This window comes from Dunckerocampus dactyliophorus, chromosome 8 (genome assembly GCF_027744805.1).
Source record: "Dunckerocampus dactyliophorus isolate RoL2022-P2 chromosome 8, RoL_Ddac_1.1, whole genome shotgun sequence".
NCBI lineage: Eukaryota > Metazoa > Chordata > Actinopteri > Syngnathiformes > Syngnathidae > Dunckerocampus > Dunckerocampus dactyliophorus.
In genome coordinates, this window is record NC_072826.1 from 7,101,061 (window position 1) to 7,120,252 (window position 19,192).

Genomic DNA, 19,192 nt, shown 5'->3' on the forward strand with positions numbered 1-19,192 from the left:
TTATAGTTTTTAGCTCTTTGGCATCAACAAACACTCAACGTGTTTTGAAGGCAGAGAAATGCTGACTGTGACCCCAAGAATACCATCCTGACTGTCCGACATGGAGGTGGAAACATGTTGCTTTGGGGCTGTTTCTCTGCTAAGGGTACAGGAAGACGTAAATGCAATGAGGGACTGATGAACGGGGCCATTTCCTGCCTCAGCTAGAACACTGAAGATGAGTCTACCAGCATTACAAAGACCAAAACATACGACCAAGGCAACAACGGAGCGGTTAAAAAAGAAGCACATCAAGATCCTGGAGCGGCCTATCCAGTCTGCGGAACTTAATCCCATAGAAAATCTGGGGAGCCTATTAAAAATGAGGCTGTGACGGTGCAACGCTTGATGTTCACGCTTCACCCGCGCAGACAGCGAGCATCTGGGTAAAATGCTCAGGCTGAAGTGCTCCAAAGTTTGATTGTTCTCTTGTCCTCAAAAGATGCAGACTCCGCCACCTGCAACAAGTGCTTGAAGGTGACAATGTGCAAATAACGTCTTGTAACTAACTTCATTTCGCTCAATGAAGACACAACTCCTGCACGTAGGATTAACTGGCCAATCAGCCATTATCAGACAGCAACAGCATCGCCACAATCGTGTACCAATTATCCATTTCTGTTCAAATTGTGCAGAATGTACAAGAGTACTGTACCGTCGTGTGATTTATTTTGCACATTTCATTTGTTCTGTATTGCTTCTGGTTTTGATGTGATAAAAACAAAAAAATGTTGTGAATTTTAGTTCATACTAGTTACTTTATAACTCAGTTATCATTTTATTTATATTGTTGAACAATTTAAATTACTACTCTGTTCAACTGACCTGTCACAAAATTATCTGATGTTCTGGTGAACTGAGTTCCTCTCCGCCTGGAGAGGGTTTGCAAGTGCGTGTTTTGAAGATGTATAACTGTAGGTGAAGTGCGCTGCAAAGGCAATATGACATTAACAAAACAATCAGCACAGACCGGGTGGTTGCTCAGTGTTCAACTTCAAGGGAAGAGAAAGGCTCCAGAAAATGTTTGGTATTCTTTGTTATTTCAAGGAGTGGAGGATGTGGCGGTATCTTAGGCTATAAGGACTTGTGAAATTTGAAGTTTGTGAAATTATTATACATTTTTTAAAAATTTAATTGTTTGTATTTCAACACCAAATATGAATTCATTTTATTAAAAGAGATCATCTGACCTCTTCTACGCTGCAGATCAACATAAGGGGGGTGATTTCACATTCAATTTAGAGTCTTTTCAGTGCGTATTCAATGAAATATGTGTCTAAACTCAAATTCACTGTCGATAAGTTGCCAATAACTTGATGCAGTTGTTTGTGAACTGCACATCTGTGTTGAGATTCCCAGAGTGGTGTTCCTCTGATTAGAAGCAAGCCTGAATCTGAGCTCGATTACTTGATTGCACTGTTTGTAGCCTGCTGTAATCTTGCTCAGCATACCATAGTGACATATTAGGGTGAGATACCTGATGAAACTGGTTGCTTTTTCACTGACTAATGTCAAAAACAGAGCCTCCCACACATGCACAAAGAATGTAGCTTTGTACCTCTTCAGACTCGGTAAAATCACACGCTGCTTCTCACGTTTAGCGCTGTGTTTTGTGTCAAAGTTTGCATTCCTGCAATATTAAAACATTCTTGTACAGATGTTTTTCAGCACAGCGTTGAAAGGGTGTGATTAACAATGAGGTACCACACATGGTTGTGATGAATTTGTATGCTAGTTTGGCTTACTTGGTTCGACGCTGTTACTCCTCCATGGCTCCAAGAAACAAACAAAAAAACAAGTATTTGCTTGTTTGCCTGGCTTTTACTGTTTTTAATTATAAACTTCACACTGTTGCCTGAGTCATGGTACGCTATGCATGTATTTGGAAAGGAGTTGTCAGAAACCTTAAAGGGATAGTTCGGATTTTTTGACATGAAGTTGTATGACATCCCCATCAGCAGTGTAGCGCATCAACAGTGACTTACCCCTCATTTTGTCCCGTGAGTTCTGGTCGGATTTCGGTGATGAGGAATTTAGTTCCAGTTAGTTCATGGGGTCACTGTTGTGTTCCACAGCGGATGAAGACCGCTGAGACACGAGACCCTGCATGTAAACACTGTGGAACATACATACATACACAACAATGGACAGGCGACAGCGTGCGGTGATACGACAGAGAAAATAACTTGGAGTGATTGTGAGGTCTGCTTTTTTTTTTTGGAGGAGGCATTTTTGTGTGGTTGCTTTCAAAGACAGCGTGGAAGTTAAGTTGAATTCATGTTTTGAGTGTATTTTCTGGGGTTCCTAAGCATACTTCAATGCTGCCATGATGTGCATCTGTAAATTACACTAAAAAGTTTAACGTGATGAATTAAATAAATCAGTTACCTGCTGTTAATGTATTAATTTTGACAGCTCTAGTATTAACGTTACTTGAAATGGTCTGTCAAATTTTTGATGGTATGACCTCATCTATGGGAACCAGCGCTTTGAAAGGTTGAAACTGATCCTCAGGATAATCCAAGTGGGATGTGATGTGAAATCATGATGTCAAGAGCATAACAATTTTGCCCTTTGTATGTGCAAGATGGTGTGATGTGCTCAAAATTCCAATGAGGAGAGTAATGCGTCACGCATCTGACATAGACACAAGGATTGATTTCATGTCCACTTGGTGACCTCTAGGATAATATGTTAAAAACAATAACAAATCAAACTGAGGTTGTTATTTTACATTATCAACAAGTTGGGTTTTTATGACCAAACTATCCTGTCTGCTGGGTCCAATTTCCTCCATAGACTCATGTTTGCATCTGACTGGGTCAGGACTATTTCCTGGGGATGTAATCTAAAGGAAGCCTTGCTATCTGACATGCATCAAAAGCCCTTCATTCTCAAACAGAAGAAGGCTATGGTGTATTTGTCAAACCTGAATCATTCTGTGTGTATTTAAACATGTTGCAATACATTTGGGTTGCTTTAATGTGTGTTTCTATTCCTGTAGTAGTGATCCTTTTGTGTGGAGTGTGCATGTTCTCCCCATGTTCCTTAATGGATTACTCTAAATCAGGGGTCTCAAACTCGCGGCCCACAGGCCATTTGCGGCCCACCAAATCGCATCTTGCGGCCCGCGACTGGACATCAAAGAGTAGTGTAACTGCAGCCCACAACATCCGGGCAAGCTCAGTGTTACTTACATACTTACAGGGGCAAGTAAACACCAACACTGAACTAACAGTGGTGTCATCACATGGTTGTGTTGTGAATTGTATCGTATCGTGAGGTACCCTGAGATTCCCAGCACTACTCCCAATACTTGTTGTAGCCCAGACTCACCCAGAGTCTACCTCTACTGGGTCCCGGTGAAAGTGAGTTTGAGACCCCTGCTCTAAATTGATGTGTGAATGGTAATCTGTCTCCGTATGTGTATACGTCTCTGAATGGGAAGGTTCTGTTTTTGGCATGACTTTGCCCTTTAAGGTATGAATGAATGAGCATAAGAGCCTCGACCCCCATCAAAAACCTTTGGGATGAACCAAAATGACAATTTTTAAATACATCTTCAGACTTTTAAAGGATTATTGTTCTATTGATAACAAAAATGTAACTGGAAAAGTATGTTTGGAGCGCCTTGTTACCTGATTACGAGCTGTGTCTGGTCTCTTTAGTCATGTGTTCTGGACTCACTCTTACCAACTGGCCCCAGCCTTCCTTTACGTTTTACTCTGTAGTGTCAATGAAATCCGCATTTGACATCTGACAGCCAATCATCTCCTTCCCTTTTCTTGTGGTGCACCTGCTGTGTCTTACCTACTAAGCCATGTTTCCATTGTGTGGGTGGATTAAAGGGGTTGTTTTTCCATCATGGGGTGTGTGGCTGTAGATGTTCTTAAATGGTCTGACATCAAAGTAGGACAGAGAAGGAAAGGAACGTAACAAAAACCAAAGCTGACAATCTCGTTACGACACGGAAATGACAGTTGTTCGACAAACCAACCAACTCTTGTTAGTTTTACCCTTTAGGTTTTGTACCTGAGCGGTTTATCTTTGTAAAAGCGTTGCTTCTTTTCATTTGAGCTGTGATTCTTGCTTTGCCATTCTTGTGCTTTTCCTACCTTCCTTCCTCCTGAGTTGAGTTGGTTTCCTGCCTGGCTCTGTGGTTGCTTCCCCACATTCTGGATCCTCTTGTCTCAGTCATTTTATGCCACATTCCTCCTAATTTCTATGCCCAGTGCAACATCGATATAAAGAGGTGCCTGATGCAAGATGGCTTTAGTACGTTTTTTAGTGAGCAAGGTCAAAGATAGTGAGCCACAGGAGTTCTGCCCAACTAGTATTCAAACATTTTTGTATGTCAAAAGGTGGAACCGTCTACTTTTGAAAGAATACCTTCAAAAATATATTGCAGGTCCTGTAGTTGATAGCAAACTGCCACCTTATCATTCTTTCTTTGTTAAACTTTCAGGGATTATCGCTATTGTGAAATAGAGAGAACCTGGACAATTTTGAATGACCCAGAAGTAGCTTGAGTCAGAAGGACATATGGATAAATGTTTTTGGAACTTTTCCTCACTGTTAATAAGTCATCCCTTCAAGACTATCCTTTCCCACTGTTGTGCAGGTTTAAATAAAAAATGATGAGTCCATCATTTCATGGACAGTTGAGGGAAACCTAAAATGGTTATGATTCATATCGAGCGACTCCCCTTTGTTGTTAGTTTGATGTTTTGAAAATGTGCATTTTGCATTTTTCCAATCATTCATTGGATCTCATTATGTTTTGTAAACTTTTAGGCTAGTGTTCCTGTCTATCATTTCCATTTTATCTGCAAGCAATACCGCTGTAATGTTTTGTAACTCTTCTTCTGAGCCATCTGAAAATGTCATTTTTTGTTCAACACCGATTAACACCAGCCTGGGGGTGACTTTTTTTTCATATGCCACATTATATGTGATCATTTCAAGTCACAAAAATGACTTGGTGCCATTCACCCTGCCATATTAAAACCATAATAAGATTGTTAATTCTCAAAATCAGATTCTAATAAATAATAATTAATAATTTCCAAATAATTTCTTTGTCAATTGATAATCCTAAATGGCTTCTGAGAGATTAGATTGAGACACATAATGAGCCCCAGTTTGGGCCTTTCAGATCAGTGATTGAAACACTCCACGGGACCCAGGATGAAATGTTTAAATTATAGGAAACAGTGAAGAGGACCAACCTTATCAGTTCAAGCTTTGTTGTATTTCACTTCCTGCCTTGCGGAAGTAGGTAGTTCTCTACAGCGGTTGCCATGCATACTGTCCAAAATGGCCTGTGCATTTAATCAGATCATTTCTTTGAGGAAGTGAGCTTTAAAGACACATTTTAGGTAGAGAGTAAGTGAAAAATGACTGAAAGTTTAAGTACTGTATGTGGGCGAGGTGACTAGATAATGCTTTGAACATGAAGAAGTTGGCAGAGACAATTCCTAAGCATGATTTTAATCTAACCACAATGTAGTGTTGATAACCCAAATAGGGAGGTTTTTGGATTTACTTGTGAAACCAGTAGTAAAGTAGATACTGTTTATTGGCACTGAACATGGACGACAAATAGGCTGTCTCAAAACGTTAGTTTGTGTATGTGCTGTGTGTCATCATTTGTGCTTTGAATCTTGAGAGATGGTCCAGAAAGTCTGTTCCGCAGTACATCTGCATGGCTCTTTAAAGAAATTTGGTTTGATTTTGAATTTGACCCAAATTTGACCTGGAAAACAGGAGTGCTTTATATTTATACTGAAAGATGACATGAAGGAGCTCTGCCAGGTCTCAAGTGGGGGTTATGAGTTCAGGCCAAAAGTTCAGGTACAACAATTGAAAATACCTGGCACAGATGTGACATGATCAAAGCTGGGGTTGAAATAATTTGCTGGATGGTATGAATGAGACCATACCATTTGCATTCTGGGGTTGGGCGGGTTGATGGTTCTGTTGAGAGCAAACTGCCATGAAATAATACATTTTTTATTTCAACATGCACTAAAATTATGTGGGTCCTTGCATATAGCCACAAAGTTTCATTCTGCTAATTAACCACCACACGAACCAGCCTTTCCACATCACCTGCTGATAAACTGCTCTCTCAACAGGTAACAGCTGTTAAGGTCTTACAAGTCTTGCTGGGTTGCAACCATGTGATCGAGAACAGGGGTGTCAAACTCACGTCATGGAGGGCCGAGACACTGCAGGTTTTCTTTCCAGCTGGGCACTAAAGCAGGTGATTTTAATGATCAACACCTCCTTCAATTTGAGGGAAGGAGTTCTTCAATTAAATCACCTGCTGGAGAAACTGGTTGGAGAGAAAACCTGCAGAGTCTCGGCCCTCCATTGACACGTGTGATCTAGAGGCAGTCCACGTCACTTCCGGTGAGCAGATGGGGGTCACACAAACATCCATCCATTTTCTATGCCGCTTATCTTCACTAGGGTTGCGGGTATGCTGGAGCCTATCCCAGCTGACTTCGGGCGAGGTACACCCTGGACTGGTCGGCAGCCAATCGCAGGGCACATATAGACAAACAACCATTCACACTCACAGTCATTCCGATAGACAATTTAGAGTCGCCAGTTAACCGACCATCCATGTTTTTGGAATGTTGGAGGAAACCGGAGTACCCGGAGAAAACCCACCCACGCACGGGGAGAATATGCAAACTCCACACAGAGATGCCCAACAGAGATTCGAACCCAGATCTTCCCGATCTCCTGACTGTGTGGCCAACATGCTAACCACTAGGCCGTCACACAAACAATATAACCAAATATACACTCATTATGTTTGTACAATGTTCAGCAATTTCAAGCGAATAGCGGTGCCTGTTGTTGAAATGATTTGGTCCAATTGTGTGAGTGTGCATGGTGTGATGCACGACAGCATAAAATGTTGAAAGCTTATCTTCCGCGTCTGACACAATGAATGTAGAAGATGAAAATAACGCTTCTAACATGTCTATTTGCGTTCTTGCACAAAATCAGTCTGCATGGATACGTTCTTGCATGTCCCCTTTGTCGTTTCGATGACTGATGGTGTTCGCTCCCTGTTTTAGACAGATTTCACACACTTCTCCGTCCTCCATGGAGCATCTCTGGACATGATTTCAGTCGGAACACCTCGCCGATTTAGGCAGCGTGCTTCTCTGGAGGTCAGGAGAACCAGGGTTGAGGGGGGCGAGGGACACATCACCTGTCCGTCTTTGAGCCCTCATAGGGCGGAAGGGGCAGGGAGGCAGGCTGAGGTATGCAGAGCACCGGTGGGTGCAGCCATGTGTCAATATCGCGATCGCATCACAAGTTTGAATACGTGATGCAGACTTCTTCACGTCTTTTATGTTACTTTTCCATTTTGTTTTTGCAACTGAGCAGGCTGAAGCGGCGATTACATATGCACACATTTTGCCTCCACATTGTCCCGCATAAAAAATGCAGGTGCAGAAATCAAAAATGGTAAATGATCTTTTACTAGTATAGTGTTATTCCACCTCTAAGGCACTCAAAGTACTTTGACACTGTTAGCACATTTACCTACTGATGACGCAGCATCAGGAGCAACTGGGGGTTCAGTATCTTGCCCTAGGATACTTCGACATGATCACGGGAAGTCGGAGGATCGACCCGCAACCTTCAGGTTGGGAGACGACCACTTTACCACCTGAGCCATGCCACCCCTCAACAGAGGAAAAGGCTCTACGAAAACACAAACAAGTAAATCGTGGGAAGTAAGACAAAACGTCCAGGTGACAGCATGAGTGAACAAAACACGGTAAGCAGTGCAATCATCACATTATTTAGTCCCGCTGTTTCCCGCGTGATGCCACGTAACACGGTAGCTTCATTAATTCCTCTATTTGCAAAGAACCTACAAGATGTTGAACTTCAGAGGAGAAGGTCATGCGATACAGAAAGCTAAGTCTATATTTTTTTGCCGCGGCAGGTAGAGAATGTGCAGAGAGCAGGAATGATTCAATAAACTGCAAAAAAAGAGACAGACAGTGTGGGAGAGAGAACTGCTGATTAGAAGACATCGCTTTGGGCATTAGTGATGAACAGAAAATCACAAGAAAGGTCCAAGACGCTACAGAAATTACTTGAGAATTCCCCTCAAATTGCTCCAAGAGGTGGTGGAAAAGTTAACCCATTCATGTAAGACACACACAGAGGCACGCCTTCATACGCATCACCCACATTGTTTGTCCAACAATTTTAACTTTAGTTTTAGTGTACATTTTGCTTGTTACTGCTCACTGCAAACAGGAGCGTGTTCAGACTCGGTTCCACTCGACAAGAGAGACAGGTTTAGCAGCCACCCTTCTCTGTGTTTTTTTTCTTGTTGTCTTAAATTTTTTTCCCTTAATGATAGAATTCCTTAGTATGAACGTTTTCCAAAATCCATTTTTGAACAATTTCCACATGTCAGAACAGTGCATGTATGCAGCATTTTCACTCAGATTTTACATGACTTCTAGTCACAAATACGCTTTTTTGCCCCCCCAGCTCTTTCAGCCTGCGACAACAACCGGATGTGACGTCACGTGAAACCCAGCAATGGAAAAGCGCTGATTGTTGTAAATCATTTACATTTATAGTGGATCATCCTTGTAGTAAAGAATCTCTTCTCACAGCTAGCTACAGCACTACTGCACAATACCGTGCGCCTGTCAGCTGTAGTGAACTTGCTGGCTCCTCTTAGTCCAAGATGACCCATTTACACAGTAACCCTGCCAGCGGGACTTGGGCCAGCATATTCTACAAGCCCTGACAGCCACTAAAAGAGCCCTTGACCCAGAATACCAAAGTACATCCAACAACACAAAAGAAGCAAGACAAAATTATCTTGAAGTACAGTGATGGATGGCTTCTGGAAGATTTTCAACCAAGTGTCACTCAAAGAGCAGTGATGTGTGGTATACCTGCTAACTGCAAACAGCATGACGGTATCTGTACTACATCATAACAGTGAGGCATACTGGCACCTAGATAAGCCCCCACTTGTGTGTGCTGTACTCTCCAACCTCATCACTTCCCCATCAGAGTGCACTCAACATAAATGTGCTATGAAGGAACACATACCCTCGTACAAGTGAAAGGAATGACTCACTGTGCCTTCCACTACTGTAAACATAGAAGTTCTTGGAAGTACTGAACCATTGCTGGAACTTGGGGATTCACAGTTTGTATTAGTGTCGTACATGATCTCCAAGCCATGTCACACTGCACTGCCCACTCTTCTCTTCAGTTGATTAATCTGATCTGTGTGTGTGTGTGTGTGTGTGTGTGTGTTGCTGATCCACAGAGAGACAAATACTGTATATCAGAAGCCTTCTGACGTTTTTGGGAGCTGCTGACAGCTGTTGTACCACTTGAGCAGCATCCAGGACCATCTCTTGTGGACTGTAAGCTTTTCAAATACACTAATTGCTCTTCAGATTTTGAGCTGTCTCATTTCTAAGCATTGACCCATTGCAAAACCGGCCCAGGGCCATCTCGAAAGCACATTTGCAGAACCACTGGCAGCTCACTGCTAAAGCTGAGCCTGGCTCATTAAATGAGTGAGGACATGTGTCATAGCTTGACGGTGGAACATGTGTGCCCATCTGTATGTGTTTGTCTGCGGTTGTTCTCCTATGCCTGCAAGTGTTTGGGGGAGCCATGTGTGTCAGTGTTTTGGGTTTGGACCCAATTACTGCCAGGTTGAAATGCTGTATGTATTAAGTGTGCAACCACAAAAATAATGCTTTAACTCACAGGGAGGTACAGTACTTGCTTCAGGACTAAGTTTTATAATGAAATACAGCATTAAGCCCACACAAACGTAGCAGATAATAGCAGTGTCTGAGAATGGTTTTACACAGCCAGTTAAGGTGACGCAATGCAAACTGCTGAGAAGACAAACGCTTTTACCTATTCAGGAACATGATTTGACAGTGTCCATTCATAAATGAGTCTTTACCTTAGGACTAGGCAAGGTATTTGGCATAAGAAGGTTTGGGTATCGACTGGGTTTGATTCGTCGGAGTAGATTGTTGAGAGCATTATCAGATCAGGTGATAAGCTCCTGTCCATTCCAGTGCAGCTTCTTGTTTGAAGTACCCCGACCAAATTTTTACTCGTCAAGCTTTTAGTGTTCTACCCAATTTAAAATACCCGCTTGTACTGTAAGGTACTCGTTACTACTCTATGAACACCGAGATTGCTTTGTCATGAGGACAAGTTCACTGGGCCAAGAGTCAGCTTGGGTGGGGCTGAGAGAGAGTAAAAGGAGATTTTGAAAGATCCACAATTAAAGTGTATCTCTTTGAAATCCCGGTCCGGGCTTGGCCACTTCATTCAAGCTTTCCGCTCCCTGTGGGCCTATTATCTGATCTGGAGGGGAAGTGAAGTTTACACTGCTGATAGCTGCCCTGAATGATGCAGCCTGCACACAAGTGAGGGGGGGATGACTCCGATGACCTCTGCGACCATTGAGAGCGCACACACACACACCGAACTGTAATGACTGCCCCATTGAGAAAGATGGAAAGGCGCCAGCTGACTGGGGATGGTGGCATTTAAAAGCCCTCATTCTCCTTGCCATGTTGACTGGACCAAATGGCAGTTTTACAGCGATGTGAAATATTTATGTTTTGTTTGAAATCAAACATGAGGCTGAAATTGTACCTATGATAAAGGGAATTATAGAGTAAATACAGTACTTGACATTATATTGTCCTCACATTCAACCCTGGTCTGTAAAAGCAGGACCACCACCAACTGTTATACATACGTGTGACCTCTGTGTTGTAAACGTGTTTTATGGAGAGTTCTGGGAAAAGGCACTAATTGAGCTAAAAAGCATGTTTTAAAGCTGTTTGACCTACAGATGCCCATGGTGACGTTTGAGTTTGTAGCCGGATGAGATGTTTCCAAAAAAAAAAAAAAAACAAGTGAAAAGAAAAACATTCTGAGGAGCTCAAGTGGATGAAATTCATCATCTTTTGAACCTAAATGCCACAATTCCAGCAAATCCTGAGATTATTTTTAAGGAAGACACGGTGAGTTGAACAGTTTGTGTCATAGAGAAAGCACAGCATGTTTCCTCCATGACCATAGATGCCTGTGTCAAGTAAGACACGCAGTTTCTCCTCAAGAATGATCCAGCTGGCAAATGTCATCATCCGCAGGAACTTCATTGAGATTGCACCAGCAGGTGCAAATTAGGGAGGTTAATTTGCACCTGCTGGTGCAGTCTCAATGAAGTGCCTGCTCTTAATTAACCTCCCTAATTAATAGTTCTGCACACTGGTTACACACAACAAATGGTCTGTAAAGTTTTGTGCCAGTGGCGGCCGTTTATCACAAGATAAGGTCACACGGGTCATTGTACATAAGAAAACACCTGCAGTGATGCAGCAATGGCTGCTGTGACGACTTGAAGGCTTGTCACCATTAGCGAGATGCTGTGGACGAGTGAAAACATCTCTGTCTGGAAGGACTTGGGACCAGCTGTAGACCACAAAGGTGTACGCCAAATGAAGATGGATTTGAACTCCTTCAATACCAAATATGTATTTTTACGTTTTTATAAACCCGAACGCCGATCCCAACAACATATTTGCGCGAGAGGCCAGAAGAGGCAATGACGCAACTGAACACTGATGGATGTCACATTTAGAGCAGTTTTAAGCCATAAAAGGTGGCAGAAGTGCATTTGATAAGAGCTCGGCATGTGAATTTGAGTGGGGAAAAAAAACATACAGGTCAACAAGGAGGAAGTGGAAGAACGTGCAGGAGTGTAGCGTGCAGAAGATGACACGCATTGTAGGGAAATTTTAACACACGCAGACACACTGTTCAGTTCCAACTGTGAACATTTTAACTAGTTCATGGTGTTATAAACTGTTATTTTCATGTAAAACAACCCTTTTTTGTGTTGTTTCTGTTGTGGTATAGTTTAGATATTTGAGGTGTCACAAAAGCAGTGAAAGTTATGCTTGAAAAGTATCTTTTCACAAAAAGCTGGTTTTCTTCCTTTTTTAGTCGGGAACTGATATTTTCCTGAAACTTACCTCTGTTCTACTACTGATTACTACAGAATGGAAAAGGTAGAAACAAACTCTTTCTGGTGTAAGACGCAAGTCTCTTTCTTTTGGTAGGTTCCATGTTTATATAGCCATAGAACACACTACAGTATTGTGTGCCTTGAAAGATGAAAGATCAGTCAAAATTGTCTAAAATGGCCGGTAGTGAACATGTTGCCTTTTGAAAAATAGCTGGAATTGAATGAGTTAAGGGGAAAAAAAGAGGTCTCACATAACATCATGCATGATGACTGTAGAGATTTACATACTGTTTAATTCTGAACTGTTTGACTTTAGAAGGATTCCATGCTAGAGGTTCCATTGGAACCCTGAATTAAGAATACCTGTAATTATGAAGAAAAAGACAACAATTGTAGTTTATACCAGAAGACATCGGATTCTGTGCAGTACAGAATGTGTGTGTTGGGCCGGGGGGGTTGAATGAATGGGACTGGAGAGCCCACTCTTTGATCCTCCACATAACAAAGCACCTATAAAGGCTTTCATACGAGCAGTATTGTCCCACAGAGGGGACTATAGCTCATAAAGACATTACCATTATCCCCTCTCAATCCTTTTTCCAGCACCTACTTAATACCCCAAACCACTACTGTATATGGCTCTGCTGCTTGCCAGTTTACATTTTCTCACTTCCATCAACTATTAAGTCTCCCGCCGAGCCAAGATTAACTCCCCAGTCGCCCAAGGGCAGGTATTTTCTATATGTTCCGCGGCTTCACTGTCAGGGTCACTGTTCTGCATTGCTGCAAGTTGCCACTCCACCAAAAAACAGATTAACCCCAAACTTTTAAAAGTAAATTAGTATCCCATTATTTCCATTTCTTACATGAATTCATTTAGGTCACTGTGCTCATGGGGACCCCTGGCTGCTGGTGATTAAAACATACACTACACTGGCACCTGAGAAAGCAGCCAGCTCCAACATACTCCCCGACATGCGACCACCCTTCAGTGCGTGTAGTGAACGGGAGTGGCTTCAGTGCTCCCCCTCGCCGGGGGAGAGAGCTGGTGCAGACTTGCAATACTCACACACACACTGTGTTGCAGAGCAGACCGTTTTGAAGCAGCCCACCCCTCTTTGCAGTATGCATGCTGGCTTGGGATTTTGCGGAGCTCCCACGTCCCAGCAGCAGCGCACCTCGGCGGCCAGAGAACATCCACACAAGAGTCGAGGATAATACATTTGGATGTGGCAGGAGGACCAAGGGCGGAAAAGCTGGCGTGACCGGGGGAATAGTTTGCCATTATTGTTATTATTATTTTTATTATTATTATTATTATTATTATTATTATTAATATTACTATTACAGGAGTACAGGGTGCCGCTCTTCTCTGAACGTGGACAATCATGCTTGTGCTCTTTTGGGGCTTGGGGTTCCTGTTATTCCCTGATTTATTGAATGTAGACGCAACCACGGGGACATTACTCCTGAAGTCAAGCACAGGTAACTTTGACTTTATCCTGCAGTATAATGCAATGCAGAGAATGAATGACTTTTAATGCCATCAAACCGCACATTTGTCATCTAGTCATCATCATGCAATAATGATGTTTGCATGTGTTTGCTGCATGTGTCCTCCCCAGTAAAAGAGGAGATCGGCGCCTATGAGATTGTAACGCCGGTGCGAGTGGACGAAGCCGGTGAAAAGTTTCCAAGCAGCGTGCACTTCAAGAGGAAACGACGAAGCTTGGACGAGAATAACACTACGGAGCACTGGACCTCTCCAAATATTCACTACAGGATTTCTGCTTTTGGACAAAACTATCACCTCAACCTTACGCTGGACTCGGGATTTATCGCCCCCCTGTACACTGTGACAATACTTGGAGTACCCAGAGGAGATAACATAACGGGTTTGGCAACAGACGAGGATGAGGATGAGGACACCGAATTAAGACACTGCTTCTATAAAGGACAAGTAAATGCGCAAGCAGAGCACGCCGCAGTCATCAGTTTGTGCTCAGGATTGGTGAGTTTTACGCACGCAGCCTCCATACACGTGACTTCTTAATACTTTGACCAACGTGGGTCTTTAAAAGTCTGAACTAACGTTCATAAGTCAACTTCAGAACTTTATTTACTCAATCGCTTTGCTCTCTAGCGTGCAAAGAATACATTCGCGAACGTTTACAATCATGCAAACATGATCGCGTCCTTTTTGTGCCGGACCATGACTGTCAAGTCAGCAAATGGCTGCGTCACGTTTTAGCGTCTGATGAAAACTACTCCTCCTGCCATGCCTCTAGTCCCCGGGTAGTTGCTGACGTGTTTACGCACGCCACTACGGCTGGCGTACCGGGGACTGTGACGTCATCACTGCGCTCCACTCCCAGGCTTCCACAAAGCAATAGTGGGCGTGCTCTCTTTAGTGAACATGGTGAGGTGACAAATAGGAGCTCTGGTTCTTGAGTTACGGTTCAGTTCTGTCTATACAAAGTAAAATAAATATTTGAAACATTCTACAAAGCTCTGGGGGCACATTACTTTCATGGAAAAAGACTGCTGACACTTTATAATATGGCACATGTCATGAAGCGAATCTAAACTCCCAAAGCTTGGACACAGCAAGACTTCCTCATGGTTTAAGCAGCTACATCATGTCTTGCCATACACATACAGTATATGACATTTGCTGACATTATTTGAGATATACCATCTTGTCACACGCTATTGGGCACGACCTGGTGAGGCCTGCAGTCCTTCTCCCGTCAATGAGCAACACATGGAAAGTGCTTGTTTTGGCATGCACTTTATCAAGTGCATCGTAGACCTCCGTGCTATCCCGTCACATTAAATGTGCCATGTGAAATACTGCACATATAACAGGACTGCGGCTGCGCTTGCCAAGAACGCACAACAGTATACAATCTGTGTTTTCCTGATAGCCATCATACACATCACTTTTGGGACCATTCTTATATGCATGCAAATTCACCCAAAACCTCTTTTGGGTTAATGAACCTCATTTGTCTGTTGTATACCATGAATATTTTAAAGTAAATACATCATGTGATGGAATAACATCTGGATGGTCCCAACTATTCAGATGTTTGCAGAAAATGGTTCAAAAGCTGCACGGAGATGAACTGTTTTGTGTTTGTTTTTTTCTCAGCTTGGTACCTTCAGGTCTCCAGAAGGGGAGTATTTTGTTGAGCCCCTTCAAAGCTATCAAGGAGAACATTATGAAGAGGAACACACAAAACCTCATATTGTGTACAGGAAGAGTGCACCCGAGAAACAGAAATCTGGGGGGAGCGCAGCTTGTGACACTTCAGGTAAACTGGATGAGTTTCTGTGCATCACAGCCCTTCCTACTCTAATAGGTGTGTGCATGTGTGTGTGTGTGTGTGTGCATGCGTGTGTGTGTGTGTGTGTGTGTGTGTGTGTGCGCAGTCACTTATCAGACCTTTAAATGAGTTCCCACAGTTGTCAGCAGTTGCGTCACTCCTACGGTCTTCACAATCGCTAGTATCAGGATATGATTATATAATACTGCATTTTTATAGTGATTGTAGCATAATCATAATATACATGTCTTATCTGAACAGATTTGATTTTGATAGGTTCTTGAAATGGCCTGTTTAATTTCCGTGCATGAACTGTGCATTAAATAATCTGTGTGCTGCGCCTCCAGCTGCTGCACAGCAGCGTGCAAGCTTCCCTAGTCTCACACAGGAAAACTCATTTGGAAGTTGTCCCTTGTATCGTCCCATCTCAGTTTACTGGCTGAGCTTCCTGTTGACTCTTTGGCTTCCTCTGACTTTATGATAAGGAAGCGGGGTTGACCCACTACCATGAACATGTAGCGTGAATTGCATGAAGGCAAAGCTGCGTCAGCTTGAAAGTGTCGAATAAGCAAAATGGAAACATTAAAGCAAGTCTATGGAGTCCTCTTAGGTCGGCGTCAAAGCCACCGGGATGGTGCATGCGCTTGTAATAATAAGGAAGGTGTTTCTCATTTGGCGCTACTTTTTGCCCTTGCTCATGAACACATTATAATGGGACTGCCTGTGTAGCTTGTTGTCGTAACTCCGTCCAGCAGACGGTATTGTAACTCTGCTTTTCAACAGACCGCATGTGCACATAATACGGCTGACTTAGTCTCATTATAACACATCTCTTCATCAATATAGTGGAATATAAATGTACAATGACGTGTCTTTAAAATCAGCTCACACTTACAAGGAGCCCAGAAGCACCAAGAATGTTTTTTTAAAGGCCCGTACGTGTTATAAAGCGCTACAAGAAATGAAACCATCAACCGTTGATGCAATGCAATAACTTCATGTTCCCTCGTTAAATAAGGTTTAAAAATATGAGATAATGTCACGCGTTTCTGATGACACAAACCAAAAAGCTTAGTTTCATCCGTCCATGCACGTACAACGAGTCAGAGCGTTTGAACATCTCCACTCTGGCCTGAGGTTTGCATCATGGCCAATTATGCAAATTAGACAATTACATCATCGCTAATGGTGACCCCCAGATCACCTACTGGAGTGGTCCGTAACAGGGCTGGACCAGCATGGACACCCCTCGTGTTGTGATAGCACAAATGAGTTGTACGCTTATGCATCGTACGCATTTTGCTGCCTGAATGTACAAGCATATTGTTGTACGTTAACAGCTTGACTGCGGTGGATTTGCATTTGCCACCATGGCCTAAAAGTAAATGACATGTTTTGTCTTTGTCCTCTGCCAGATGTTTGGTGTCATATGTGTGTGCAGTTACAGTATTTGTTTTTAGAAGTTCAACCATTCAAAGGATCGTGTATTTGAGACTCATTCTTTTACTTAGTTTTATTTTTTGTAGTAGTACTGGTTGGATGTTTTTTTTTGTGTGTGTGTGTGCAGTTCAGCTGGTGCTACTTTCTTTATGGCCATACGCCAAGTTTACCTAGCCTGAACTCTTTGGCCTTTTTTGAGAGAAAAAGGAACTCCAGGCAGCGTTCAGCAGTATTTAAGCTGCAATAAAGAAAAGGGAGAGACCAAGACATTTGTGTTATAAGTTACTTGCATGGCATTTTTTCCATAGTTCCTGCATACATATTAACACGTTTCTCATCCCTTCTGGCCCTTTTTTTTAGGACATAAACACAGACACATGAGGCATAAGCTGAGCAGGAAGCCAACAGCTGGGGTGACCTCAGACAAAGCACCCGTTCCCAGCGCTAGCATATTAAATGATGTGGAGTCACTAAGTGCCCGTCTGACCAATGATGCCTTGCTCAGATCACAAAGCAGCAGTGTTGGCGCAAATGACAGCAGCATCAGCAGTGACTCAAGACCTCACAAGCGATCAAAGCGCTTCCTCTCCTACCCGCGCTTCGTTGAAGTCATGCTGGTGGCCGACAGCAAGATGGTGGACCATCACAGCAGCAACCTGCAGCACTACATCCTCACGTTAATGTCCATTGTAAGTTGCGCTCTGTCATGTGGCTTTGAGGATGCTGTGGTTTCAGGAGGTGGTTGTTCAGATGGAATCGTGTGTGTAATGTTACAACACACAATGTACTGTGCTACAGCTGTAGTCGCTCTTTACAAAGATAATAATGCTCAGGTTCACATGTCTAATATGGACAGCTGCATTTGTATATACACTGAATGTACCTCCTTGTGCTTACTACATGTCCATCAGCCAACCTTTCAGGGGGGTGGGGGGCTGCAGGAGGGAAAAGGGCAGCTCAGGGCATGGGTAGACACCATTTTCAAACAAACCAAGGGTAAGAGAGGGCAGCCTGAGGCAGTGCTTGTCAGGCAGCTTTGATGAATGTTAAAAAATACACTCAGGTATGTAACATAGACAGCACATTCTCGGCCACTTCAAATAGCAGCTCTTGTAGGCGTCTGGGGCCGTCAGTCCTCAGGGGAGAGGTTAAGATGACCTATATACTGGTCTTGGCAATGGCTGCTTTCTGAACAGGGGCTTAAGCCATCATCGTGGTTTAGGTTGTCCATGTACACAGTGGACCCATATCTGAGCCGGCTTAAACAATAACACACTTTTTTTTCTTCTATTCAGGTGTCTTCCATCTATAAGGACCCCAGCATTGGAAATCTGATTAACATTGTCATTGTCAAGTTGGTCATAATCAACAACGAGCTTGTAAGAACAAGCAGCTGCACTCACATATCAAATGTTTACACTTTTCTGCTTTATGGTTGTCCAGTCTAACTAACATGGCTCTGTTTTGCTCAGAATGGTCCTCAGGTTTCCTTCAACGCACAGACCACTTTGAAGAACTTCTGCATTTGGCAGCAGAGTCAGAATGTCCTGGATGATAACCACCACTCGCACCATGACACGGCCATCCTCATCACGAGGTGTGTTGACATATATGACACAATTTCAAAGTCGGCATTAATGAGATTTTTTTTTTTTTTTGGACTTCACCACAGGCAAGACATTTGCAGAGCGAGGGATAAATGTGACACCTTGGGTAAGTACTTTCATTTAACACTCACTAGTTTAGGTACATCTGCACAGTCTAATGAGTCTGGTAATAGGCGCTAATACTGTTCTACTTCAGTCCTGTGGGTGGCATTACAAACCTGAGCGTGATGAGCAGTGTAAAATGGAGGGATGGACTTCTAATTCACCGTAATCTGCGACTATAAAAATAGACTGTAAAATGAATACCTCTCTGACAGTGTGAATGAAAAGCCTAGGGCTCGACCGATATGGATTTTTTTGGAGTCCAATGCCGATTCTGATATTAGGGTATAAAAAATTCTGATATTATTGGCCGATATGTTGGCTGATTAAATTTTTTAATTTACAAAAAGATGAAATACCTGCTTTTGATGGCTTTAGTAGAGTTTGAGACACTTGTTACAAATATATAAATTGAAGGGAGAACATTTTACTATTTTCAAATACAGTGGTTCGAGCATCACTCCCTCGCTTAATGCGGTTTGTCAAAAATTGATTCATTATCAGTGTTTCGTGGTTGACTATAGCCTAATATTAGTCAAAATACATTGAAAGACTAGTCATATGTAGCATTGTGGTCACTAGGTGTCAGTAAT

General features: G+C 42.7%; 1 protein-coding gene across 1 annotated transcript in view; it reads left to right on the forward strand.

Moving 5' to 3' along the window:
* Positions 1-13,223: 13,223 nt before the first annotated feature.
* Positions 13,224-19,192, forward strand: part of LOC129186776 (A disintegrin and metalloproteinase with thrombospondin motifs 9-like) — a 49,753-nt gene continuing 43,784 nt past the window's right edge. Inside the window, exons 1-7 of the mRNA XM_054785380.1 lie at positions 13,224-13,606; positions 13,747-14,132; positions 15,276-15,438; positions 17,251-17,579; positions 18,186-18,269; positions 18,363-18,487; positions 18,563-18,603. Of these exons, the coding sequence (XP_054641355.1) occupies positions 13,510-13,606; positions 13,747-14,132; positions 15,276-15,438; positions 17,251-17,579; positions 18,186-18,269; positions 18,363-18,487; positions 18,563-18,603 (1,225 nt within the window). The 5' untranslated portion in view covers positions 13,224-13,509. The remainder of the gene's footprint in view (positions 13,607-13,746; positions 14,133-15,275; positions 15,439-17,250; positions 17,580-18,185; positions 18,270-18,362; positions 18,488-18,562; positions 18,604-19,192) is intronic.